The sequence below is a fragment of the Macroventuria anomochaeta genome, assembly GCF_010093625.1.
Source record: "Macroventuria anomochaeta strain CBS 525.71 unplaced genomic scaffold BU25scaffold_24, whole genome shotgun sequence".
In the NCBI taxonomy this organism is placed as follows: domain Eukaryota; kingdom Fungi; phylum Ascomycota; class Dothideomycetes; order Pleosporales; family Didymellaceae; genus Macroventuria; species Macroventuria anomochaeta.
Genome location: NW_022985385.1, coordinates 69,151 through 95,572, shown reverse-complemented (window position 1 = coordinate 95,572; position 26,422 = coordinate 69,151). Strand labels below are relative to the sequence as shown.

General features: G+C 54.7%; 9 protein-coding genes across 9 annotated transcripts; 3 read left to right on the top strand and 6 right to left on the bottom strand.

Annotated features, from left to right (window-relative positions):
* Positions 1-3,074: 3,074 nt before the first annotated feature.
* Positions 3,075-3,770, bottom strand: BU25DRAFT_345414 (uncharacterized protein; the record flags this gene model as incomplete). The annotated part of the gene is made up of 1 exon (XM_033703044.1): positions 3,075-3,770. A coding segment is annotated over one exon (696 nt), but the record flags the coding sequence as incomplete, so codon positions are not given.
* A 996-nt stretch (positions 3,771-4,766) lies between these two features.
* Positions 4,767-6,169, bottom strand: BU25DRAFT_423029 (kinase-like protein; the record flags this gene model as incomplete). The annotated part of the gene is made up of 3 exons (XM_033708186.1): positions 4,767-5,543; positions 5,588-5,650; positions 5,696-6,169. The coding sequence occupies 3 exons, from the start codon at positions 6,167-6,169 to the stop codon at positions 4,767-4,769; spliced, it is 1,314 nt and encodes a 437-aa protein (XP_033559859.1).
* Positions 6,170-6,181: 12 nt separating this feature from the next.
* Positions 6,182-6,649, bottom strand: BU25DRAFT_460034 (Pkinase-domain-containing protein; the record flags this gene model as incomplete). Its single annotated transcript, XM_033710323.1, has 1 exon — positions 6,182-6,649. One exon carries the CDS (start codon positions 6,647-6,649, stop codon positions 6,182-6,184), a length of 468 nt encoding a protein of 155 aa, XP_033559858.1.
* Positions 6,650-6,688: 39 nt separating this feature from the next.
* On the bottom strand, positions 6,689-7,822 carry BU25DRAFT_423028 (uncharacterized protein; the record flags this gene model as incomplete). The annotated part of the gene is made up of 2 exons (XM_033708185.1): positions 6,689-7,557; positions 7,609-7,822. 2 exons carry the CDS (start codon positions 7,820-7,822, stop codon positions 6,689-6,691), a joined length of 1,083 nt encoding a protein of 360 aa, XP_033559857.1.
* A 1,258-nt stretch (positions 7,823-9,080) lies between these two features.
* BU25DRAFT_345311 (yippee-domain-containing protein) lies at positions 9,081-9,803 on the top strand (the record flags this gene model as incomplete). The annotated part of the gene is made up of 2 exons (XM_033703039.1): positions 9,081-9,356; positions 9,423-9,803. 2 exons carry the CDS (start codon positions 9,081-9,083, stop codon positions 9,801-9,803), a joined length of 657 nt encoding a protein of 218 aa, XP_033559856.1.
* A 347-nt stretch (positions 9,804-10,150) lies between these two features.
* BU25DRAFT_345458 (DNA repair protein) lies at positions 10,151-14,041 on the bottom strand (the record flags this gene model as incomplete). The annotated part of the gene is made up of 2 exons (XM_033703048.1): positions 10,151-11,424; positions 11,629-14,041. 2 exons carry the CDS (start codon positions 14,039-14,041, stop codon positions 10,151-10,153), a joined length of 3,687 nt encoding a protein of 1,228 aa, XP_033559855.1.
* A 745-nt stretch (positions 14,042-14,786) lies between these two features.
* On the top strand, positions 14,787-16,945 carry BU25DRAFT_396372 (uncharacterized protein). Its single transcript, XM_033704829.1, has 4 exons — positions 14,787-15,015; positions 15,065-15,559; positions 15,612-16,323; positions 16,373-16,945. The coding sequence occupies exons 1-4, from the start codon at positions 14,926-14,928 to the stop codon at positions 16,579-16,581; spliced, it is 1,506 nt and encodes a 501-aa protein (XP_033559854.1). The 5' UTR covers positions 14,787-14,925; the 3' UTR covers positions 16,582-16,945.
* On the top strand, positions 16,635-18,161 carry BU25DRAFT_432629 (uncharacterized protein; the record flags this gene model as incomplete). The annotated part of the gene is made up of 4 exons (XM_033708732.1): positions 16,635-16,663; positions 17,248-17,380; positions 17,482-17,897; positions 17,948-18,161. 4 exons carry the CDS (start codon positions 16,635-16,637, stop codon positions 18,159-18,161), a joined length of 792 nt encoding a protein of 263 aa, XP_033559853.1.
* A 2,940-nt stretch (positions 18,162-21,101) lies between these two features.
* Positions 21,102-26,303, bottom strand: BU25DRAFT_412319 (uncharacterized protein). The gene is made up of 3 exons (XM_033706768.1): positions 25,928-26,303; positions 22,116-25,871; positions 21,102-22,069 (listed from the first exon to the last, which is right to left on the bottom strand). The coding sequence occupies exons 1-3, from the start codon at positions 26,207-26,209 to the stop codon at positions 21,257-21,259; spliced, it is 4,851 nt and encodes a 1,616-aa protein (XP_033559852.1). The 5' UTR covers positions 26,210-26,303; the 3' UTR covers positions 21,102-21,256.
* Between the last annotated feature and the right edge of the window lie 119 nt (positions 26,304-26,422).

Here is a 26,422-nt window from a genome sequence, read left to right as displayed (position 1 = left end):
CTCCGTATGTCGTACGCTTCCTTGAGTTGCCTCTCAAACTGTCGGTGGTGCTCAAGCTGCTGTGGGTGTACTAGAACGACTATGTCGTCCACATAGAAGAACACAATCAGTTGTTCACTCGTGAACAAACACGGTACGTCCTTGACTGGTTTTAATCCCATCCTTATCAACGTCTTTTTCAGGTGCTTGTACCACAACTGTGGCGCGTCCTTGAGACCGTACAGTGCTTTCTTCAACTCCAGTAGCTCACCCATTTGTCTCACAAATGGCTCTGGTGTACGTACGTATACTTGCTGTTCGAGCAGTGCATTGAGGAATGCGTTGAGTACGTCATATTGATACGCGTGTAGGCCAAATGCTGCAGCAATTGCCATCAACATCCTGAATATACGTGCTGCTAGCGTGGCTGCGTACGTGTCTCCCCACTCATCTTGGAGGTCTCCCCTGACCACCAGTCTTGCCTTGTACTTGTACAAGTATCCGTCTTCGTCAAACTTGTACGTGAAGACCCACCTAAGTGGCAGTACCTGTACGTCTGTTACTGCTTCTGTTGTTGTTGTTGTTGCAAAGCAGCCCTTTTCTTGACAGCTAGTAAACTCTGTATGTGCTGCTTCTTTGAATTCCGTTCCAAATGGATACTTCTCCAGGTCTCTCCACTGCCTTGGAGGCTTTGGGAGCTTGTCTCTGTGTAGTCGTGTATGGGGTGATTCCCCTAATAGCTTCTCAGACACTGACAGATTAATGGCCAACGCAAACGTTGTATAGTATGATCCCAGTGTGCGTTGCCTTCTTCTTGACATCAAGACATTTGACTCATCAATCTGGCTATTGATCTCTTCTCGTCTTGGAGCATTGTTTGATCGTCGGTCTGGAGCCTCTGCTTCTGGAGGGACTGTATGCCAGCCTCGTGGCATCTCTATAATCTCCTGACTGCTCTCGGCTGTCTCCTGGTCTTCACTGACAGCGTTTGAACTGTTCTGGATGCTCTCCAATGATTGAGTGGGCTCAGGAGTACTCTCAGGCGTTGGTAACCATGCCGCAGCCTCCTTAGTTAACTCCTGTCGACCAGTCATCTCACTTATCAGCTGATCTTCTACTTCATCTCTGTCCAACCTTCCATAGTCAATATCGTTGACGTACGGTTGATTCAAGACTTGTTCCATCTCTTGCTCGTCTTTGTGAGGCTCTGGGATATCAAGAACTGTTGCTATCTCACGTAGCCTCTGTCGGTCAGGATAGACCTCTTCTGTCCCACTCTCAGATGGCATGAATACAACGTCTCGTGTTCGTACTACCCGTTGCAGTGTAGGCATCCACACACGGTAGATGTTTGTAGAATCGTAGCCAACAAGCTGTCCTACCAAAGCGCGTGATTGTAGCTTCTCCCCGCGCTTCAACTTTGTATTCAGTACGTACGCTCGAGATCCAATACAGGCTAGGTGAGCCACTGACGGCTTGTGTCTTTGTACAATCTCGTACGGTGTTCTCCAACCTAGGGCTTCCGTTGGAGTACGGTTGAGTAGGTATATAGCTGTCATACAACATTTGTTTGACAGTTCCATAGGCAGATCTCCGCCAATTCGTATTGCTCGTCCTCTGGTAACAATGGTGCTTCCAGCTCGTTCTGTTAGACCGTTCTGTTCCTCAGTATACTCAGCTCGTGGTTCAACAACGATTCCGAGCTCTCTGAACATCTGGAACATCTCACTGTATCCACGGTCACTGTCCAGTCTCACAACTGACACCTCAGCGTGATACTGACGTTTGATCTTTGCTAGTAGTCGACTAGCTGTATGTTTGAGGGTCGTTGAGCTCTTATCTGGTAGACAGCAGGCCTCGTGCCATCTGCTGTACTGGTCAACCGCGTGGAACATCCACAGATCACCGTTGTAGCAGCGCTCTGTTCTCTCACGTAGTTGAACAAGGTCAATACCTAATCGATAAAATGGATGTCCAGCGGGTTCTCTCTGTGGCCGTCGACTGACGAACTTGTGTAGTTTTGCCTGTACACAGATCTCACACTCCTTCCACTGTGGTGCCTTAGGTTGTTGGTCAATCTGTACGCCGTTGACATGGCTGTCCAGTCGATCCACTGCTTTCTGGCTTATATGGCCAAACAGATTGTGAGCGTCCTTCTGACTGACTACAAGAGGCTTTCAATCATCTCGTGATGGTCTTGGTACTGCATAGCGTGTTGCGTATACTGACAGTAGAGCTGGTTGTGGTGCCTGCTCTCTCTCAATGTCGATCAACCAGTGTCCGTCCTGGTACTGTAGTAGACAAATCACATTTGATGCCTTTTCTTGATACAGGCAGTCACGTCCTGAGTCAAAATGTACTCCTAGAGGTCTGCTGTGTGACAGTCCTACTACACTTGTGAAGAATCCTGGTATGTAGGCCACATATGTCAGCTTCATCTGACTCCGTCCTGTTGGGGTCTTGACATTGAGTACAACCTCCCCCCACTCCTCTATCTGCGCTAGCACACCGCCAGCATAGACGTAGTCTGTGGGTTCTCCTTTCTTTGTCGTAGTCCAATTGGGCCCCTTTGTGTTGGTGACGTGACAGTTTGATCCTGGGTCCAATATCCACCTAGTGAGCAGTGGTGGCTGAGTCTGGTCGTCTATAGCCGTAGTCTGTAGCATAGCGTTGCAGTGTGTTGTGCTTCTGACTGGTTGGCCATTGTCCATACTGATTACGGACTGTCTGGCGTCTTCTGTCGATTTGCCATCCTTCTTGAGTTGAGCTTCTACTTTCCTCAAGACCTTTCCTGCTGGATTCTCTGACTGTTGACGTAGGTTGTCAAACTTCTTCTGTACTGAACTGTCGGGTCTCCAATTACGTTGTTGTAGACTGTGATTGACGTACGGGCAGTCCTTGAATCTGTGTTTGTCTCCACAAAGGCAAATTACGCTTCGTGTCGATCCTCCTGAAGCTGTGGGTCCATCTGACTTGGTTGCAACACCTAACGTTGCAAAGGTACCAAGTGATGATGCAATTGGACGTGTTCGTCGGTAGTAGGACCGAAATTCAGCCACAAGATCTGCAGTTGACGTATACTGTTCTCCTTTTTGGTCCTTTTTGATTAGCTCTTGCAGCTGTGTCGCTGCCCAGCTATCGTCAAGGCCTCTGATCGACAGTATGAAGTCTTCTTGTGATCGATTACTGTCAATCTCCGGCATTCTTGCCTCTGTCAGGAGCCTGGTGATCGTCACCCACTCATCAAACCATGCATCCAGGTTTGTCTTCCTTGGTCTTGTACACACAGCTCTGTATCGGCTACGTAGCTGGTGATTCCTCTCTCCTACTGAAGGACAGAGGTGCTTCTTGAGCGTTGTCAATCGACTGTACGGGTCTGTGCAGTTGATGATCAGGTCCAAATGCTTCACGTCGATTGTCCTAGCAATCTCAGAATTGAAGCTCCTCAAGGCCTTCTCTTTCTGCAGCCATTGTACCTCCTTGCGCTCAAACTTTCTTGTCCACATGCTGTAGACAGACATCTCTTCAGCAGATAGATCTTCAATATCAACATCTTCCTGCTCTTCCTCAGATACTCGTATCTTCTTGAACTTCCACACAGGTTTCTCTTGTGGCTTCTCATCTTGTAGCTGCTTGAGCTCTTCCCCTGACAGTCCTGGGTTGACATACGGCCACAGGCCGTCTCTGTCCGCTGTGTCTTTTCTCACAAACAGCCACTTCTCCCAGTCATCAGGCTTACTAAGTGTAACTGACATCTTCGTCACCAGCTGGTCCTGCTCATACGCACTCATTGTGCTACTTTCTCAGGACTCGCTCTGTCTGACGTTGACAATCGGGTCGGTTTTTTTTTTTGTGTCAAACAGTGGTCGGCTGTGTTGACAGTACGGTCGACAGCCAGTTGTATAGGCTGTAGGTAAACGGGTGAACGCAGCGATTAACTGAAGGCTTCCGGGCTCATAACTGTAGCGGTGCGGACCGCTGTAGAATACTGATAGCTACGGTAAACGATAACATAGGACTATTGGGTCGATGGAATACTGCGCTGTATTGCTGTCTAGCTATGAGGAGACGACTATATACCTGACCTGTAACACACTAGTCCAGGGTGGCTGATCAGGGGTATAGATAGACACTGTACGGACCATCCGATACCGCAACACTCTCCCTCCGTCCGCGGTGCAAGAAGGGTGACAACATTCCTCACGCGCTACATCATCGTAGCCGGAATCCTGCCGAAAGCGTCCGCCAGGCTGTCAGCGGTGTGGGAAGCGTTCGTATTGCGGTGCATGTCTCTACACATGGTAGTACTGCTTGATCGTCAACCATAACTCCAAGATAGTTTTGTGAGGTGGCTTAAATCCCCCTAAATGCCCTTCCACATCTTAACATCCTAGACATCATACTTGTTCATTCCTTGAGTTGCTACGGACAGGTGAACAGGTCGCTTGTCAATTACTCGTCCAGGTCCATGACTGAGGGATAGGTGATGGGCTTGGGCGAGTCAGTAACTTCATCAAGTGCGTGGGTCGCAGGAAGAGTAGACTGGACTGCCACATGATGGCATATAAAGCCAGAGTTTGTGGAGACTAGGTAAAGATTCTCTGGTGCGCACGATTAGGAGGCGGAACTAATCGTGGCTTAGCGGGGAGGTGAAAGCGAAGGAACGCAACGTCAATAATGAACGAAAAACACGCTCATCGCAAAAAGCATATAGTGGAGACCATGAAGGGATACGAATGTGTACGACATCTACACCTACCACATACAGGGGGACTTCTCGCGCCAGTTCACACGCTCACAGCAGCTATACTGGCTCGAACCAACGGAGGTCTGGTTGTAGTCACACCGGCTTCGAGCTCCGGCAGCGAGAAGCGTGGTCTTCGATACGTGTACCCGATGAAGGCGCCCTTCTTGCGAATCTCGAGCACAGTCCTGCCCACCTCAGGGTCGCGGAGCAGCTTGTCGCGGGGCCTCTTCTTCTCCTTTTTGCGTCGCCTGATCTTCTGGAATTCTTGGCAAATCTGTTCATACGCAGGTGGTGAGCTATTCTTCTGCTGGGTCGTGGGATTAACCGTTGGTGTCGACTCCTCTTCACCCAGACCCTCCACACCGTCGACCATGGTGGCACCGTTCATCTGAGCAACTTCGTAGCTGGAGCTATCGAGGTGGTCCGATGCGCTCATGATATCAGCTTCGTCGTCGAAGTACTTGGTGATAGGTTGTCCGCCGTGTACTCTCGGTACAAACGGGGGTCGTGTCAGGTGTAGTGTGGACCATTGTATGTGTCGAAAGAACGGATGTGCTTTGATGTCTTCGGCATCATTCGGGAACACAATATGTCCGGTAGCTTTGAGATTGCGGTAGCGTCTGGCTCCGAGAGACTTGTCGCGGAGTATCCAGTCATTCTCGCGGTAGCGCTTACAGGAGAGTCGATCCTGTCTGTCTTCAAGCAGCCTCATCATGAGCTCGATGGCGTTTCGGGAAACAGGCATCAAAGGAACGCGATCAATGTTCGGGCGCGCAAAGCGAGGATCATTGGGAAATCGGAGGTAGCGTTTGTGATCCTTCGCAATTAGTACAGCATCAACGAGATCATACATCTACTTACAACTATGCGCTCTTTGGTCTTTTGGCGGTTCTCCTGGAAGAACGGTGTACAGCCGTACAAACACTGCAAAGGTCAGCTCAGCCTCAGAACCGGAATCCTTCAACGCACCTCATACAATATGATGCCGACGCTCCACCAGTCGCATCGACCATCGTAGTTTTCACCTCTGATGACTTCGGGCGCCATGTACTGGCTCGTTCCCACAACGCTCTTGGCGAATTGCCGTCTTTGCGTGCGATTGAGCCAGTCGAGTATGGGCTCATTGGCTGCATCTTGCTTCATCCCATATCGCTGTCGAGAGGTCAAGTTACCATTGATGAGGTCGATAGTTCTGCGCGCAGCCTGCCGCTCTCTCTCCTCCTCAACGTCTTGCTGGTCGCCCTGAACGTCGAGGTTGAGGTCTTCTAGAAGACCATAACGCTGCTCGTTGTAGTACGTCTGGTTGTGCGTCCAGTGGCCATCAAATGCAAGTCCAAAGTCAGAAATCTTAAGATGTCCAGAAGCAGTAATCAGAAAGTTGTCAGGCTTGATGTCGCGGTGGATCCAGTTCATTTTGTGGGCTTCTTCGATACAGAGAATCATCTCGGCGATGTACTACTTCGCCACATTCTCGTCGAGTATATCTTCTCGCAGAAGCAAACCAAGGAAGTCACCGCCCATCATATACTCCATCACGAGGTAGAGGTTGTTGTTATCTTGGAATGACGCGACCAAAGGCACGACCCAGCGCGAGTTCTCAGATGCTACTAAGAAATCTCGTTCTGCACGTAGATGGCCTTCCTGGCTATTCCGAAGCATGTCTGACTTTCGGATGACCTTCATGGCGTAGACCTGTTTGACCTTACGTACTGGCGGAGCAGGCCTTAGCCCAAGCTGGGAAGCAGGAACGTTGCTGTTGCACCCGGAATCAGAGCTGCTGCCACTGGAATTGCCGGTGTTGTCGCTCTTCTCGCGTACTAGTCGAACGACTCCGAAGCTGCCTTTGCCCAACACCCGGACAATGTCGTAGTTCGAAATGTGGACGCCTTTGATGTTCTGCCTTGCAATGGTCTTGGACTTCATCACACGCGTTTGGCGAAGATGATGGCTCTCGGCGACATACTATCGTTGCCTTTTGTACTGCCGTTGCTCATTGGGTAAAGCCATGGCGAAGATTCCACGTTCCAGTTGGCGGCGGCGCATCGACCTGGGTGAGACTTTTGTGGTAAGTAGCTGATTAAAGTGGGCTTCGAAAAAGATCTTGGCTGCAACAGCCTTCTCAACCGTAGCAACGGATGGGTTGATCAGGCATGGTGCATCTTGACGAGGGAAGTTCAGCCAGTGTATAACGCAGTGGTCTGCCCCTAGCTGCTCCATGTGAGAGCCTATATGGGCCGCTTGAATGGACTCGTTGCGTACTCGATGCGTGGTCTCCGCAGACACAGGCCCACCAGAGGAGACGAGAGAGGTGGGTGCGGTGGATTGACTCAATGGTCCGTTGCTGCTCTCTGGACCGCTAGAGAATTGTGATGGGAGTGAGAGCACATCATCCATGTGATCTGGTGATGGTGTCTTCACGCTCAGGTTGTCCAGTCGCTCTTCTTTCGTCAAGACCGTGGGTCTGGAGCTCAGCTTCGGTCGATGGATGACCGTAGGATTGTGCAGAAGCGCGTTCGAGAGCTTGAGGGTGAGCTGCTTGGATAGGCTAGGTGTAGATCGGCTCGTATGTACGATTGGATGCTCGAATGGCCTTGTGCCTGTGACAGGCTCAGATTCACCGTCGAAGACAGCAGCGTTAGTGAGCTGGGTAAGTGAGGATCCGGTATGGTGTAAGGTTAGTTTGGGGGCGGTGTCGAAGATGTTAGGTACGCTAGGGCTTCGAGTGGTATGTAGGTCTTGAGACTGAGGAGGTTCCGGACGTTGAGTGCCATCAGATGCGTCCGAGGAAGTCTTGCAGGCCGCTATTGCAGCGTTGGCATCGAGCGCAGAACCTGTACGACAGTAAGATAACGTTGGAGCAGTGCGGGATAGAGGTCATGTACCTCTTGTACGGAACATGGATAAGATCTTGACGCCTTTCCGACGTATATCTTTAAAAGTTCGCACACCGCGTTGCGGTTTGAGGGGACCATCGCCGGTGCCGTCGAGTAGGCCATGGTTGGTGTGCTCGATAAGGCGGACCTTGCTCTTCTCGTTCGAACTCGACTTTGCGCCGTCAACGTCCTTCCGCTTTCGCGTCGTGACGAGGGACATCATCCTGGCGATGCGAATGATGTTTGGGTTGTCCAAGATACTGCTGGGTTAGTAACGGGTAACAATACAGCCAATGCTGACCGATGCTGGGCTATGCGTGGAGCATGATAGAGGAAGCAAACGAGAAGGCGAGAGAAAGACATGTTCGACTGCGGAGGTATGGAAGGAAAGAGAGCTGGAGAGTGAGGTAGGAGATACTGAGAAGCAGATTCCTTATCGAAGTTGAGCAGTTGCTAAACGTCAACATCGCCATCACTACAGACGACCATTTCCAAACACCGCTTCAGCATAAGCACCAAACGCGTCGCGATGCGTCGAGCGAGAAGCGACCCAGTGTGCATGCAATCAACGTCGTCTCTGTGATTCAGCGCGTGTCAATCAGCATGAGGCTCTACAGCGAATAAGCTTTGTCACGGGAATAACGCCCTCTTGTGCAACAGCCGGACAGGGACAGGCATCTGCCAGCACACCTCGTGATGTGCACACTGGCCCCTGGAAGTCGCATGATCCAGATGCTCGCCCATGATTTGGCGGTGAATGAAGGGTCGGAGGCTGATAAGATCTCGAATACAAGCATCGTTGCGACCTCGTTGACTTCGTTGTCTCTGAACATCAACTCCAGTGCACCTTCTCATTGAGGCAGCGAAAGGGTCGAAGGTCTTGGGTGCATCTGTCAGCCCCGCTTTCTTCGCTTGTGGCGCTCTCTATCGCCTTATCACTCAGCATCTAGCACGTCACACGTCCACCCGCTCACCTCACCACCGCGTTTGGCAGATATCGACGAGGCTGGGACCTCTGAGTCTGAGACTTGAATTCGACACGCCTTCCGCAGTTCTCTTGGTGAGCGGTCTGCGTCACACTCTCGGTCTCTTCGGGAGCGTTACAGTGTGGGGTGCCGGTCGAGACTTCCTTGATGGTACAATAGCGCGTCGTGACATCTCTACGGCGACTCTCAGCAGAACCGTTTGGCAGCCGGACGACGGGTCAGCCGCCAGAGATACCGTCTCCACGGAGTACTAGGAAGCACATGCTGGTACTTGTATACCGCAACTCAAATCACGACTTGTTACCATTTTAATCACGCATAACGACACCTGATACCTTTCACCACGACTGCTACCTCTTACGATACCCAAGCGACCTCCAAGACCTCAAACCTGTTCTTGACTTTCGACAACCTGACCGATCTATGCAAACTCCGTATGCAACAGCCGCACAACAATACCTACTACATACCCAACGACAAACTACATCAACTACCATGGCGCCCACCTCCCCCACAACGCCCTTCCCGCTCTACCTCCTCCCCAGCATCCCCTTCCGCCGGCGCCGCAGCTCCGCACAATCGACGTCCACCATCCCCGCTTCACCCCCCTCACCCTCCTCCTCACCCTCCTCCTCACCCCCAGCACCAACATCCTTCCTCACCTCCACTCCAACGACGAACCTGCGCTGCACCAAATGCCTTGCCGACCTAATTCCCACCTCCTCCATAATAAGCAAAGGCTTCACCGGCCGCCACGGCCGCGCATACCTTGTCGCTCCACCACCACCGAATGCGTTATTACACCCTCCAAACGCCGCAAGTGGGTCGGGCGAAGAGGATGCATGGCGCCCCACCGAGCTGCCGAACACATTCATACACAAACCCGTTGCTAGGCAGCTAGTCACCGGGGCACACACGGTCAGCGATATAAGCTGCCGGTGCTGCGGCAGTGTGTTGGGATGGAAATACGTCCACGCCGAGGAGGAAACGCAACGCTACAAGATGGGCAAATATATCCTCGAGACTAAGCGCGTGGACAAGAGCGGCAACGAGTGGGAAGGTGAGGATGAAAATGGCCACATCAACACCGCGCTCGACGAGACCGAGATTCAATTCGACTCTCAAGACGAGGACGAGTGTGAGGATTTGTTCAGCGGAATTTGGAGCCCGGAACTCGCAAAGCGGAGGAGGAAGAACAAGGATTTCCGCAGACAGTGAGTGTGGAGATTGGCTGTCACCGATTGTTGTGGTTGTTTTTGCGGACGGCGCAAGGGATGGTTTACGAGGCGGGATTGGATTTATACCCCGCCATATGACGACACACGAACGATACACGATACATGATACACGATACACGATACCCCAACACTCCCTGGTAGGACTGCATTTCGGATGGCGCTGAGAGAAGGCGTAATGGTTTATTAGGGTTCATATAATAGCTACATAATACATCACGTTGAGCTGCGAATCAACAATCCCTGGTATACTCCCCAACATACGCCTAAGCAATACAGTCACCGATTGACGCCCTGACCTGCCACCACCTGACACTCACTTATAACATGTCAATCGAAGTTCACGCTCCCAAGCCCCCTCTGCTTTGCAGCCCGACACACTCCCGCTTTGACACGCCCAACAGCATCCTCCCACAACTTCTGCCCCTCGTCCCCACCCCCATTTCCACCGACGACATACTCCAGCCACTTGACAACACCAACGCACTTCCTCATGTTCCTCTCCTCAGCCACAAGTCTAGCCAGGTACTTTGACAGCGCATCAACATCTTCGGGATACGGCCCTTCGTCCGCGAACTCAGTGACCCAGTCCCTCATCGCGGCGCGGAGATCTGGTTCTCTATGTATCTTCTGCTTCGTAAACGTTGCTTGCTCGTGTCTGGGGACCTTGACGACGCGCTTAGCCGGCGGCTGGTGTTGGTTTCCACCAACGTTCGGCAGGTGCGTCGGTGCTTTGCTCGTCCCCGGCCGTGGACGCTGGAGCGCGAGACGGAAGGCGCGGAGTTTCGCTGCTTTGTGTTCGGCAATGACCTCCCTCCTGACATCCTCCGGCAGCGCAGCAAGAAACTCCGGATCCAACTCCCCCTCCTCTTTTCTCTGCACCTCACCGGCTACTTCCTCGCCGCGCTGTCTAGCGGGGTTCTTGAGGCTGATGAAATTCGCTTGCGTCAACGTCTTGCCGTCTTTGGAGACGGACTTCATATGGGCGGCCTGCGCCAACATGGCGCTTTTCGGGGGTCGGCCGCGACCGCGCTTGATTTGCGCTGGCCTTTTTGCGGGAATACCGATGATGCGGTTTTTTCGCGGGCTCTGGGGGAGGATGGTCTGGTCTGCGCCGCGCGGGCGGCGGGAGGGGGAGAATTGCGTTAGGCCTGCTGCGCCGTAGTGAGAAATGATTTCGGCTCGCACATCGGATGGGAGCGCGGCGAGGATCTCGGGGTCGAGTTGGGATTGTGCGGGGAGCGCTGTTGCGGCGAAGGGTAGGCGCCGAGATGGGGTTGATGGGCTGCCTGGTGCATGGATACTAGGGGAGTCGGCTCGGAGAGCAGCGGGTTTGGGTTGACGGGCTGCAGGCGTGGGTGAGGATTGGCGTGTTTGCCGCAGCAGCTTGGAGCGAATGTCTGAGGGGAGCTCAGCAAGGACTTTGGGATCCACCTGCGTGGGCATGATGAATTGCGTGCCCATCATGTTGAGTGGTCTACGGGAGGGCGTTGAGTGATTGAGCTCTGCAGCACCGAAGGCGACATGGTCCTCAGCAGTCGCAGGAGTCTTCGGTTTGCGTGGTGTTTCTGGGTCGTCTTGGATCGGGTCTGCGTCAGCGAAGGCTGGAGGTTGTTGTGCTTTGCGTATGCTGGCAGGTAGTGGGTCTGGTGGTGCAGATGGTAAAGAAGAGTCGCAGATGTCGGCAGCCTCTCTGAGTTCCTCAAAGATAGTGATTGGCTCCTCGATCGAATCTTCCTGTACAAGCGCCGGCTCTTTGCAAACACTGACCGGCTCATGGGGGGCATTGATATATACCTTCCGAGCACTGATCGGCGTCTCGATGATGCTAGCCGGGCCTTTGAGAGCACTCATTGGCTTGGTGGGCATCTTGAACTGGAGACGTCGCTGAGATCCATCAAGACTACCATCTGTGGCACTCTTCATAGGTTCAAGCTTCGTCAGCTGGACTCCAATGCCTCGCAGCTCGCCAGGCGAGAAGCCGAAGCCTCGCAGTATGCCCATGGCCTCCTTTGTCAGCACCTCTTTCGAATTCGTCGCGACGCCGAGAAGCAGGCTCTTGTTGAACGTGTCGCACTTCCCGTGACCAAGATGCTTCGGTGGCTCGATGGGTGCGTCTGCTGCACGGCGCATGATCTTCATGGTGAACTGCTTGCCCTTGACCTTCTCTTTCAGTAGACGCTTCTGCAGCTCACCACAAAGGCTTGTGATGAATTCTTCGGCTTGTTCCTGCGTTGCAAAGCGAACACCCCAGTTGACCTCTGCGGAGACAGATTTGCGGATCGCCTGCTCGCCCACTGCTTGCCTGTCGACGCCTCGCGAGTACTCGTACAGCTTCTCGCCAGTCTTCGGGCCAAGGATCTGAATGAGCCTCTCCTTTGTGAGCTCGCGAATGTCCTTGACGAGCTTGACCCCGACATCTTCGAGCTTTCCGCCGATCGACCATGCAACACCCGGGAGGTCCTGCACTTGAAGTTGGCCGATGAAGTCCAGAACCCCTTCTGGTTTGATCTGGTGCTGTCCTGCTGGCTTCGCCTTCCTCAGGGCCACCTTGGCCAGCAGGATGTTGCCGCCAATGCCGACGGACACGTCACAGCCGGTTTGAAGCTTGACCTGCTCCCGCAAAGACTTTGCGATCTCGTCAGCTTTGGCTTGCTCGCGGCAAACGGCGCCCTCGTTCATCTGGCGACCATCGCTCCCACCGACCGCGATGCACATGTTTGAGACATCTACCAGGGCCTCGTCGATACTGACACTCTGAACAAGGCCACCAGTTGCGAGTATCGCGTCGTAAAACGCTCGACTGGCTTCTTCGTAGGCGGGGAAGTCGTACGGTAGAATCTTCAAATCTGGACACAGCTCCATGGCACGCTTCATCCACATGCCGTTCTTCACACCGTACTTGCGGGCAGGGTAGTTGCAGCTTGCAATCTCCGATCCGCTGCCTTGGCCGTGCGCAACCACAGCCGGCTTGTTCTTGAACTCGGGCTTCTTCTTCAAGCTCACGGCGGCGAAGAAGCTGTCGAAGTCAACATGCAGAACATATCGTCGGGCGCCAGGAACGCGCTTCTGCTTCGCTTTCTGTGTTGCCGTCTTCTCGCTAGCCATAGCCTGCAGCTGGGACTTCAGGTCTGCCTTCCATGTCGAAAGGTGGTGTAATCGAGACTCGCGGTAATACTGTTCAAGGAAGTCTGGGTCGACAACAGTCGACTTGCGCGTCTTGGGATCCCGCAGAAGGATTGCGTTGTGCTCCTCCGCCGTCAGCTGCATCTTTCGAGGATTCGCGGCAACTTCGGCTGCGTGAATACGATCCTGAGGCGGCGTAGACTTCCTCCTCTTGCGCGGCTGCGGTTTGGCTGGCATAGGGTCCGCGTCCGAGCTGTCGTGCAGCTCGTCGGCCATGTCACCAATGTTCCCAAACTCGTCCGGAGACGGTTCAAGCGCGCCTGTCGGGCTCGTCTTTGGCGGCGTCACGAGATTCTGACCCTTCTCGTTGGCTCTGGGCGCCTCGCCGCTCGAGAGCTCTTGCGGCTGGTGTGAGGGCGGCAGGTCCTCGACCGCGTCATCGTCCGGGGTGGGCAGCTCCAGCCGGGAGAGGCGCGAGCGATTCGGTGCTTGTGATGTGGGAGGCGGTGGAGCCGGACTCGCACGCAGCTGGCTTGTGTACCAGCTGGTGTCGGTCTGGTCGCGGTAGCCCCTCTGTCTGTTGTTCACCGTGCTCACCACCGTCCCGTTGTTGAAGGCCAGGACTTTCTGCCTCTCGCCCTCGTCGGCCACGCGGTAGTCGTTCCACGGGAGCAGCTTGCCCGCCGCTATGCTGTCCACCACCCACCCCGGCTTCACAACACGGTACTGGCGGAACTCGATGACCTTCTTCGGCGTCAGGCTGCTGGCGATGATGTGGGTGACGGCTGTCTTGCCGTCGAGGTACTGCATGAACCCGCCGCCATGCTGGACGATGAGCGTGTGTAGGTCGTTGAGCGACGGCTGCGTGTAGCCGTTGACGTGGGCGACAACACCGCGGAACAGGCTGGGCCTGTCTCCTGCCCGGGCGCGCATGTCGGCGTCGAGGTTCTGCAGCTTGATCTTCTTGCGTCGGAAGTAGTCGGTGAAGCCGCCAAAGGCAGACCCGCCATACTCCTCGCCGTCCTCGCCATCGAACGTGTGGGCGGCGATGCGCTTGCGCACCGAGTCTGAGTTCTTCTCCAGGCGTGAGCCCATGGTTGCGGCGTCCTAGTCGGGCGGATGCTTGTGCGTCATGGAGGCCGGGGTCATGATGCGGGGTGCATAGCCGTGTGTGACGGTGGTGGTGTTGCTGGCCGGTGTGGGGCTGGTGGTCAAGGGGAACGCTGCTGACGCGAACGCGTTGGCGCGGGATCACGTGTGGCCCCACTGTGCCCAAGCCGGCAGCCGCAGCTAGGAGTCGACTGCGAGAACAGCGAATAGCGAGTGGGGGGATGGGTCGAATGCGAGGGCGCACAGCATCGCAGCAACCAGTGCGTGGGACTCAGCAGCGTACTGGAAGCCCTCCGACATCATCTTGCTGTTGGACGGGCTGCCCTCTGTGTTGCAGGCAGGGCTGGATGCAGCACTGTGCCAATCTACGGGCTTCACCGTGAAGCCTGGAAAAGGTCCTCTGCAAACACGAGATGATTGATACAAGACGATTGATGCAAGACGATTGATACGAGACGGTTGATACGAGACGGTTGGTACGAGACGGTTGATACGAGGCGATTGTTTCCTGCACGGAAAAACACCCTGCAGTCCCCTTCCACTTGCAAGCTTGCAGAAGGTCATCACATTTGTTTGAACGCGTCCGCTCCCTGTGGGGTTGCGAGAGAGTTGGCACAAGTCGAACGCCGCCGCGGTTGCTATCGATACACTAGCGGACCCACATTTCGCCGCGGGCGGTGAAGAAGGCTGTGAAGCTTCGAACTTTTTAATTCTATGGCACCTGGGCCGAGAAACTTCTTCCACCTCACCTCCCTGCAACCACCAATCCCCAGGCTGCGCAATCTCGTAACCTCGCCCTTTCGCATACGCTTGAATTGCGAAAACACGCCCCTATCTACAGAAGAAGAAAGCACCGCATACTCTTCAGGATGCCTTCCGCAGTTCCTGCTGGCGTCTACGGGCGTCGCATTCCCGTTGGCGGCCTGCCCATCCCCGCTGCCGTCGACCCTTCGGCTGCTGTATGTGCATGAGCTCGGTGTGCGTGAAAATTTTGCTGACTGACTCCAGTTCCGCATCACCATGGCCGCTATCGATCCCAGCGCCGAGCCCCAGGTCGACGAGGAGCACAAGGTTCCTCGCGCTACTCTGAGGATCATCCGCGTCCCCATGGACCTCGATGACGACGAGGATGACGAGGATGACGAGGACTTTGACGGCGAGGACGTCGAGAGCATCATTGCCAAGCTGCGCGCTGGTGGTGTCGCTCTTCCTGAGGAGGATGAGGACAGCGAGGAGGACAGCGAGGAGGACAGCGATGATGAGTCCAACGGCGGCCCCAGCGACAAGGCCAAGTCCAAGAAGGCCAAGCAGGCCGCTCTCAAGAAGAAGATTGCCCAGGAGCTCGCGGAGGACGAGATGGAGATCGATGCCGTCAACGGCAAGGGCAAGGGCAAGATTTCTGCCAACGAGGCCAGCGATGAGGACGATCTCGACGACGAGGATGATGATGAGGAGGAGGACGAGGTTGAGGAGTTTGTTCTCTGCACCCTCGACCCCGAGAGGGTACGTTCTTTTCGACGACATGTCGACGTTCACGACAGCTAACAGCGCGTAGAACTTCCAGCAGCCCCTCGACATCACCGTCCGCGAGGGCGAGGAGGTCTACCTGCAGGTCGACGGCACACACGACGTTTTCGTCACTGGAAACTACGTTGCCTTCCCCGAGGGCGATGACGAGGAGGACGAGGAGGATGACTACGACGAGGAGTACGACCTTTCTCCCGATGAGGATGAGCTCGACCTCGACGAGATGGACGAGTCTGAGGACGATGAGCTCGATGGCCTCGAGAACCCCCGCGTCACCGAGGTGGATTCTGAGGAGGAGGAGGCACCCAAGCTTGTTGACACCAAGAAGAACAAGAACAAGAACAAGAACAAGCGCGCCGCCGAGGAGGAGGCTAGCCTCGACGACCTGATCAGCAAGGCTGCCACCAACGGCGAGCAAAAGGCCGCCAAGAAGGTCAAGAAGAACGACGGCCAGGCCGTTGCTGCCGCCCAGGAGCCCGCAAAGAAGGCTGAGAAGGTTGAGACCCCCAGCAGTGACAAGAAGAAGGTACAGTTCTCCAAGAACCTCGAGATGGGCCCCACTGGCTCGCCCAGGGTTGACGAGAAGAAGGAAGCCGCAAAGCCCGCCGCAAAGGGACCCCGCAACGTCAGCGGTGTTACCGTCGACGACAAGAAGGAGGGCAAGGGCAAGGCTGCCAAGAAGGGCGACCGCGTCGAGATGCGCTACATCGGCAAGCTGAAGAACGGCAAGGTCTTTGACTGTAGGTGTTGATCATTTACGTCCTTCGAACCACACTAACTCCAATACAGCCAACAAGAAGGGCAAGCCTTTCGCCTTCAAGCTCGGCGTCGGTCAGGTCATCAAGGGCTGGGACGTTGGTGTCGCTGGCATGACTGCTGGCGGCGAGCGTCGCCTCACCATCCCCGCTGGCATGGCCTACGGCAAGAAGGGTGCTCCCCCGGACATTCCCCCCAACTCTGACTTGATCTTTGACATCAAGTGTATCTCGGTCAACTAAGCTGCTCAACTGTCCGTTTACGCATATCCGAGGACCCACCCACCTCCTGTACCATGCCGCTACGCTCCACTCGAGTGCATGAGTATAATTCTTGATTGATTTTCCCTGCATAAGCGATGTATGAGATATCCGACTTGCATACTGGTTGTAGATGTGCGAGGAGGACGGATTTCTCGCACGAGCATGCATGCCTTTTCCTATCTGTCTGATCATCTAGCGAGGCGTAGACACGCTGAGGAAGCTACTAGAAAAGTAATGGAGTTCCGGATAGTTGTGTAGTCAGTCGATATGATCGAGTTTCGATTGATTTCATGCGATCTGTGATGATCTCTTCCTTCAACATAATCTCAAGAGACATACGCTCGTGTTCGAACCCTTAGCCATCAGTCGTCAGACGGAAGATTCTAGTGCAGCATTAGCGCGGTGCACGAGCCGCTTCTCCTCATTTCATTCTGCACCACACCAACGTTCATCCACCACGCATCACCCTCAGCCCTCAACGCCAACGTTCCACTACCTACCTTCAACGTCGCCCGTTCTCGGACCAGTCAGCACCTTTGACCTCTCAGTCATCAACAACCCTCACTGCACGCAGCAACTCCTCCGCAAGCAGCGCAACTGTGGCACTCCTGTAGCAATGGCGATCACCATGAAACGAAACAGTAGTAGTAGTAGTAGTAATTGTAGCGTCCGCTCGTACACCTCGTCGAGCGGAGAGGCCCGCGCTACCTGCTACGCCGTAAGCCTTCGCGATACGGCGGTCAACGGCTTCCACTACAGCACTACGGGGGCCGCCGGGGTCGAGTGGTGGGCCTGAGGTCGGCTCGGTGAGTGTCTCCCATCCCAGTCGCAAATCGCTGCGGGAGCACGGCCAAAGGATGGTTTATTGACCATCCGCAGGGAATCCCATCACCCCCTTCAAGTCCCCCCCTCGCCGCCAGCAACACTCTGCAGAGTAAGGCGCGCAGAGGGGGGGCAGCATACACCATCGCGGTTGAGTGTGAGAGACTCTTCTGCGAGACACTGCGGTCTGTTTTCCTGGGTGAGGGGAATCAGCGCCAGCAGGACTCGCTTGTGGTGGGTGTGCTTAACAACAACGATCAGTACGCAGCACCCGACTACGGCACGCCCGGCTCGGTGCAGGAGGTCGCGGCTGGCTCTGGTAACAAGAGCATCGTGACAGACTGTATTGAGATGTGGGATTATGTCGGCGGGATACGCTTCCGTGGGTTTGTTGCGGAGAAGCGGGATGAGAAGGCCATGTTCGTCTTCTTTGATCAGGCGGTTATGCAGTCCTCTGGAGATCTGAAGGCTGGGTACGCACATTTACTCTCCCACCCTTGGACAACGCACTGACATTTTCCAGCCTCATGGCCCTCCTCGAGCTCTGCGAAGTACCCTACTTCAGCTGCGACCGCCTTGTCGTAGCGCTCGACCGCACCGCCGATTCGACATCTCTGATGAAGGATCTTGGCTGGATCGGCTTTGGGCTCACGACGCTCGATGACTTCGTGCCGGACGAGGATATCGAGGCCGAGGTTACTAGCCAGCAGTGGCTGTTCATGGAGACGGAGACATAGACCTAAGAGTGGCAGTGAGGAGGGATACATCAACATGGTTGCATGGACGATTTGCGTGGTGGGTGGTGTGGATGATGGGCGCTGCTTGTGCACTGCTCGCGCGGGTGAAGAGGGCGACTTCTGTTTTGCAATTGATTTCATTTCCTCTTTTTATTGAATTTACTTTCTGTTCTGCTATAGGGACGGTGTTGGTGTCGCGGGTCCCACTTGCGTATACCTCAGATTTCATTGCAACTGACGTTTGTCAGGCGTTGTAGGTCTTCTATCGAGCCATCAATCTATCTTTCCCGCTTGCACTGCATTACTGACTCCTACATTTTGTGACCTGTGATCCGACAAGCGTAACTTTGATGGTGAAAGTAGGAAGGGGCTAGCACGGCACCGCGGCACTTGACGTCAGCCTTGCCCCGCATTCCTGGCACCAGTGAGAGCGCTGTGCAACACACCAACGGGATTTTTTAGGGCTTCTCACTTTGTAGCTTGCCGTCGATGCAGGTCCTGTAGCCAATCATATGAGGTATTGTGGCTTGGGCTTACGCCTTGCATACAGGTGCGCTCTCAGCACCCTTCCTCTATGCCTGATGCGGTATTATTTTAAAAAAAAGCAACTCTTATATAGAACGAAGGCCCCTCCGAACTCTCTACGAGGGCAGCAACTAGTACTGATCACTCACATCTCAGGCCACAACATAGAAACGCGGAATAGTCTTTTGGTAGCAACAAGTTGTCGTAGTTGTGGTTATGGTTGGCGAATTATAATGGAGAGGTGCCATGTTTGTCGCCTTCGAAGAAATCCGCAAAAGACAAACATGCGGTGGCTTTGGCTCTCTTTCTGGAGGAAGATGTGGAATTCGAACATTGAAGGTACAGAAACATTGCACTTGAAATCGCCGAGACTCGAGATACAGAACAGAAGCATTTGTGGAAGAAGCCCAGGCATGCCGTTTTTGGTTATATACTTGCGTCAGATGCCATTCCAATGTCCCAAGAGGTTTTCGGAGCCATGTAGACCTACCGAGTGCTCCCGAAGGTGCGCTCATATTTCATGGTTTAACACCGGCACACAGAGAAAACTGCAGACAGAGGGTGCCAAATTATATATAACCTCGAGGCCATGGACATGTTGTGAGCACGCTTTGGAAGAGAATATGAAAGATCTAATATTTTTGAAGAATCTTCGGGCATCCGAAACGCGGAGAAGAAGAGCTACACATGGAATGCTTTGAACGAGCTTTTGGTCCATGATTAAGCTTGAGTGTGTTTTTTGACGTCGAGTCGATTCAGATTCGGCAAACATACGCTCGAGCATTTATTGAAAAATTAACTTTGTCTAGCGTCAGTGAAGTGGGATGGATGCCCTATCCTGTGTTTAAGAGACACATACCGTCCGCATAGGTCTATCTGCAGAACGGCAGAGATATTCGACATAGGACCGAGGGCCTGTCTTTTTGCAGCGAGTCGTGTGCATCTCCAGGAGTCCAGGAGACATTTTGTGTGATCTTCGCGTTCAGCCAGGATGACACAGGTCAAGGGCAGATACAAATTGTCGACTCCCGTCCAAGCATCGTCGATGCATGAGAATCGTGAAGATGGATGTCCGGCGTGAAGAAAGCTTAGACACTGGCGCTGAGAGAAGCAGTAGCAGGACATGGGCCAGGCATCCAAGAATCTTTGCCCCATTCCACTCTCCACGTGTTTTCGGTCCTATGTTGCGGATCCGATTGCAAGCTTTGATGTCACTACAAACCAACTTGTGTACAAATCAGCTCAAAGCTTTCAAGGACCTGCGGTACGCGGTACAGGGTACTACAGTCTGACCAGGTGCTCAGATGCCGACTGCTACGCGGACCGATCCCGTATCCGTTGGTGAGCTCGTCATCCCGTCACCCCCGGAAGTACCTTCGCTGTGTCCTGGGTTGAACAGCAGATACTCTATGCAGTCGGCAAATGTCGAGAAGGTTTGCTGTTTTTACGAGCAGTCTCATCTAGACTCCGAGGTTTGAGCTGTTTGGCCTAGGTAAGTTCCAAGCAGACGCAGATCTAACGGAACGCAAACAAACCCTAAATCGACTCCAGCACGATCTACGAGACGCCTCTGGATTTGATGTCAACCAGATATGAAGTCACGTCCGCTGTTTATTGAACGTCTTGCTCGATGACAGATACGCTTGATAGCGATTCGCAAGCCCTCAAACAATGCCTATGATCGACGTACATCATCATGTCCAGTCGCCCCTTTTCAGAAGAGGTTCCATCCCGCCTATCTTTGATGCCGGCCTCATCGCTAGCAGGGACCACGAGTTTTCAACGAGGCTGGCTGTGGATGCAGCGTGGCAGACTGGAACCTCGAGAGCGACCTCGGGCTATGCAAAAGCATCGGCGTACGAACCACCATCCTCAGGCACACCGCACCGGGCCCCGGCTCAAACCCGATCCCATCGAGGCCGCAGCGTTCGCTCGGAACTTAATCGCCGCAAAGCCGTCGCCTCGTGTACTCGACGCACCCAGTCTACACGGCGCCGGTCAATGCCTCGCTGCCGCAGTCCATGCTGGACTTTCCCCACGAAACCGCTCGCGCGGCCATGGACCTCATTGTGACGGACATGTTGTGCACGCACGCCCGGCAATGCAAAGATCATCCTGTCTCATGGCTGGGGAACGCGGGCCATGATCGTGGGGCGCGTAGCTGCATTGCAACCCTTCACATCCGGTGCGCAAAAGAGCGCTGAGGAGATTCGCGGGGAGGTCGGGTGGTTCTATTTAGATACTGCGCTGTGCAGTGTCCCAGAGCAATTGGTGGCATCGCAGAGCATTGCAAATCCGGGACATGTTCTTTTTGGGAGTGATCTCCCGTATGCTCCTGTCCTTGCCGTACGTCACTTCACAGAGCAGCTTCACGCGAGTGCGGAATTGAGTGAGGAGCACTTGGAAGGTATAAATGGCGGCTGTTGAGATTGTATCGATAGCAGGCGGAATGGATAGACTCGTTCCCTCGTTAGGGCATTTGCACGTCGACTTTGACTTCTACAACATTCCTCGTCTCTAAACTATGAATAGGGTGAGGTTCGTGCACTCTCCAAGCTATGTCGAACCGCTTAACCATAGTTGAAAGGATTCCTGCAAAGTGGACAGCTCGAGCTACCACTGCTCTTAAACCACTTAAACAAACACGCGCCGTGGAACGCATTCCTGCAAGTGCCGCACCGCTTATCAGGGACCTTCCTGTCAGGCCCAACGATACTGTAGCAGATAGCGCACTCAGTCTGTCCCTTCAATGCACCCTCAACATTCCTGCGCCACGTACTCAACGCATCAATGAGTGATCCATTGAAGATGGTGATAGCACCAAGACTGGTGCGCAGCCAAGACTGCCACTTCTGCTCGTTAACAGCGACGCGATTCAGGCCTTCGATGTGCGCGTTGGCCAAGGGGAAGGCAGGTGGAAGCGAGATCCGCATGCTCATCGTCTGTTCGTCGAGTAAATAGCTCGCCGTAATCTCGCGAGCACGCGGCGCGACACGAACGCCGAACGTGTCGTCTGTCGCTGTGCCGGCCCAGGTTGTCACGCTGTCGAGCGCTGCGGCGATGACGGGTGGTGAGATGTGTTTCTCAGTCCAAGGCTCAAGGGTCACGGCGATGGCTCTCGACCTGCTTGTGAGCGCATTGAACCAAGACTTTGTGAGGGAAGGGGTGTGCAGGAGGGTCAGGTAGTAGAGATGTGTGAGAAGCAACTGGATGTCTTGTTTTGGTGACTCGGTGTCGGGGCGGTAGGTTGTGACGTCGAGTCTGGATACGTCGACGGGCTTGTTGTGCGCATGGCCGAGGAAGTCGAACGTGAAGTCGAGGAGGCCGGGGAGGTGGTCGCCTTCTTTGATGTGGTCGATGTAGTCGTTCTTGACTTTGAAGGACTGTTATTGTTAGTGATGATATAGAGACGGATGTAGAGGCACCTACCGCGTGCTCGAGGTGGTCAAAGACAAGCAACCAGCTCAACAAGTAACCCCTCAACGACAGCGGGGCACTGCGCTCAAAGTTGACCTCCGCCAATGCTGCAACTGTTGGCGCCTCGATGATCAACGAAAGTAGTTCTTCTGGTAGGCGAGCTGTAGTCTTGGATAGTGCAGAATCGATAGAGATCTGCTCTTGTGCGGCAGGAATCTGCTTGTGCAAAATGTCGAACGCAGTTTGTTGAACTGGTTGTGACTCCACATAAAGCAGTGGGTAAAGCTCCTCGGCCGAGTCGAGGTGCTGCAATGGCACCTTGGCAATCTGGCGGGCAAGGACCTCATTGACTATCTTCAGAGGCTGATGGAACTCATCTGGGAAGTGCTGTGAGTGCTTGAGCAGGTTGATCAACCCCGCCGCAATCGTCTGCTCGGTCTCCTTCCAGACCTCAAGAAGATCATCGTTGGGATCTTCACCCTCCGTCAGCTTGCGTAACTGCTCATAGAGCTTGAGAGACGCATGTGTGAAGGGAATTGGGCTGCTGGCTTCGACCTCAGTTCCTTGTAGCTCAGTCGTACTGGACCAGGCTGTTGACAGTGCGTTAAGGATTTCACCCCAATGCTCGCCGTACAGGTCACTCATGAGTGGAAGCAAGGAAGTCAATGCGCGACAGACTTCTGCTCTGATCTCCACTGAACCATGGGCCGTGTCCAGCCAAGGCACAACATGCTTGACGAAGAAGACGAGGCGCTGCTTGGCGATAGTCTCGGTGATATGATCTTGAGAGAGCACTGCGTTGAGCACGACAAGCTGACTCAATCCCTCTTGTGGCTTTTGGTCGATATCAAGGCCGGTAAGATCCGCGATGAGCTCATTGCACATACGCTCGCAGGCCTTCGATGCTGCGAGTGGCTCTTCGAACGCGGTCAGGTACGCAAGGAGAGGGACAACCTGCTTGTTCTTTCTGATGGTCTTGAGGGTGTCTTGCACCTGTGCGGTCCACGAGCTCTTCCACCCGTGGAATGTGATGGCACGTGAGACCAGTGTACTGTAGGCGCGCGCAGCATAGTAGGCCTGAGCAGAAGTGCTTGTGTCGATTCGACCAAGAAGATCCTGGGCCCAAGTCAACAACGAGTCCTCGTCGTTGTTTTTGGCCAACGAAGACATCGATCCGCTCACTCTTGTTAGCTCTTGTGTGGTGAACCCTGAAGCATCAGACTTGAATGACATTGCGTCATTCTCCGTGTCAGCACTGTAGTCCGTCCACAGACCATTCGCACCCGCGAGGCTAAGGTTGTCCCCAACGAGCTGGACAGTAAGAGCCAGGTTGCGCAAGTAAGCGTCACGCACTTCGATGGGTGCGGTTTGCACCCTGAAACGTGGGATCCTGGAAAGCTTTGCTACATACTGTGCAATGCGATATGCTGCAGCGTAGCCGTCCGCGTCACGACTCATCTTCCGGATGTCGGCAGACGCGACAGCTGGCTCCACCAGATAGGCAGCGCCATTGAGTGTGTTCGTGATAGCCAGCGCAGATTTGGGCGCAGAAGCCAGGAACGGGGCCAGAGCTGCATCCCAGTCGTCGGTGCTCGGGAACAAGTTCGCATTCTCTTCCCAACTTTGGGCTGGCCTCAGCGACTTCTCGGCCAGCTCCACCAAGGTCTCGACCGATACCGATGACGGTGTTGCGTCTCGCAGACCCTGGTGGATGAGATCGTACATTGAGTTCTGCGTGCCGGCATCAGACGCGAGGACTGTCTGTATAGATGCACTGACAGTGGCTGCACCCTGTGCAATGTCGTCGCTGGGTGACTCAGAAGCGCGTAACAACGCTTGGAGGAGTTCTCCGCCTTTCGGTGTGGCGGCAAATTCTCGCAGCATGGACGGGTTCGACTTGACGATCTGGCGCAGGCCTTGCAGCGAGGAAGGCGCATGCTGCGATATCGACAGCGACTGTGTCAGGTAGGCTAGAACGTCGTCGGTGGTCTCTGGAGCCAAGATCTTGGCCTGTGATTGAAGGATACGCGTGAACGAGTCCCACTCCAAAGAGCCCTGGACAGCTTCATGCACGTTGGACTTGACGAAGCTCTGTAGCTCGGCGTCAGAACTGGCCAGATCAAAAGATGCTGGGATCTTGGGGGACGTGAGCAAAGCCTCGAGTGCCGTGGTCTTGACCGCAGAGTCGTCTGCCTTCAAGACTGCCTTGAGTGATGCGCTCCAAGCACTCTTGAAGACTGCAGAGTCCGAGAAAGAATACAGGATATCGACCAGGTAGGTAGAGGAGGGCGACAGAACGATGGCGGGGAGGTCACCTTCAACAAACTGCTCAAGCTGCTGTCCACTTGTTTCGCTGATCGAGTCCTTGTTGCGGGACAGCACTGCCGCAATCGTGCCTGCAGCGCCATACGGCTTTCCGTTCCTGTTCTTGACGACTGTCAAAGCCTCGGTGATGATCGAAGACTCGGCATCCCTGACACGTTGCACCAGCCGTGGGTCCGCATTGACCTTGAGAGCCTGCTCTTGCAGTGTCGCATACCGTGTGCCATGTTGCAATACCCCTGTCTGAGACTTTTCATAATCCTTCGACTGCTCTGGCGCAGAGGTCTTGATGTCGTCGGTGAGTCGCTGGGCGTACTGTGGCCATTGTCCCGAGAGCGCCCCGGTGACACCATCAACCGCCAGCGCTCGAGCAAGGAGGTTGCCTGCACTCGCGGGAATGGTCCATTGTGACGTCTCCGCCGAAGGACACAGGTACTGGCTTATGACAGGCAGCACCATGTCCTGTATGAACTTCTCCTTATCGCCAGCTGATAGCCGTGCATTGACCAAGGATAAGATCTCAAAGTACGCAGTATAGGCGGCATCCTGGCTGTATTTGGCCTCGTTCTTGCTGGTCACACCGGCCTGGAGAGCAGCGAGAAGCTCTGCAGCATCGGCCGCCTGGCTAGGCAGGACTTCGGCAGGTATCGCCCCGAACAGCTCGACCAAGCGGGTCCAGTAGTCCTGTGGGCCGAACTGCGAGCCCTTCTTCACGAATTGCCGTAAGCGCCTGTCGACCGCTGTCTTGCTCCTGTAGTGTTCGGTCCACGCGGTAGGGTGAGCTGTGGTGAGCTGGACGAGGGCCTCGAGGTAGTCGTATGCGGAGCCGGTCTGGTCAGAGTTGAGGGCAACTGAGAGGTAAGCCTTGCTAATGGTCTCGAGATTCGCAGCTGCTGCGCCGGGCTGCTTCACCAAACACGTCTTCAGCAGCCGGTGCAGCGAGCGCCGTATGGAGACGTCTGCGTGTGATGCAAAGTCCCACAGCTTCTTGGCGCTCAGCAGCGTGTCGTAGTCGCTTTGGAATCTTGACAGCTCCTCGGGCGCCAGATTGGCCAGCAGACTCCCCAGCAGCGCTAGGCATGCGGATATGACCCTGCTGTACTTTGCCTGTGCATCGTCTGCGCTGACGGTGCGCTCGTCGCTGAGGGTGGCGGTGCTCTCCTTGTCGACTGCATCGCGGCAGTACTCGAGTATGGGCTGCTGGTAGGCTTTGCGGATGTTCTGGATCTTCTCGGGCGTGGGGAAGACCTGGCGCAGCGAGTTCTGTGTCGCGTCGACCACGGCGCGGTCGCTATCGTAGAGACCGCACAGCCAGGCTGCGACGCTCTTCGGCATGCGTCGGGCAATGCGCTTGCCCGCGGACACCGCCATGAGGCCATGGACGGTGTGGGACAGCTGGCGGACAGCCTTGGCGTTCTCTATCGAGGTGCGCGGGTACACGGTGATCTGATTGCTTCATTACTAAAGCGTTCTTCTCTACAGCTACGCCTAGCACAACTGACCCATGCTTCCAACACGCCCTCCTCTACCGGCTCCCGCAGCGCCGCAACGTAAGTCTGCAGGTCCTCGAGCGCCTTTGCCTTGGTTGTGCTGTCCTTCTTCAAAAGGTTGCGGAAGTAGACTACAACATTGGGGTCGGATATCGACGACAGGTTGGGCGGCTCTGCCACATATGACAGCTGCGACGCGCTGCCTCCAAAGCTCCCACCAAACGCGGGGGCGCTGCCAAACGTCGAAGCAGCACGCGCACTGCTGGCGGAGGCCTTTGCCGCGCGCTTGCTCATGCTGCAAGTGGTATTATACGTGTCAACAAGAAAAGAAAAGGGAAGGAGCGACGCCGGGCAGCACAACCAGCTATAATTGTATTGTGTGAAGCACCAGAAGCCGAAGTTTGCGTGAAATGTGCCCACCAAACGATGACGATGCCACAAGGGCGCAGTGGGGCGATCCAGCACCCCTGTCCAAACGCTAGGGCCGAACATGTGATGGCGCGTTTT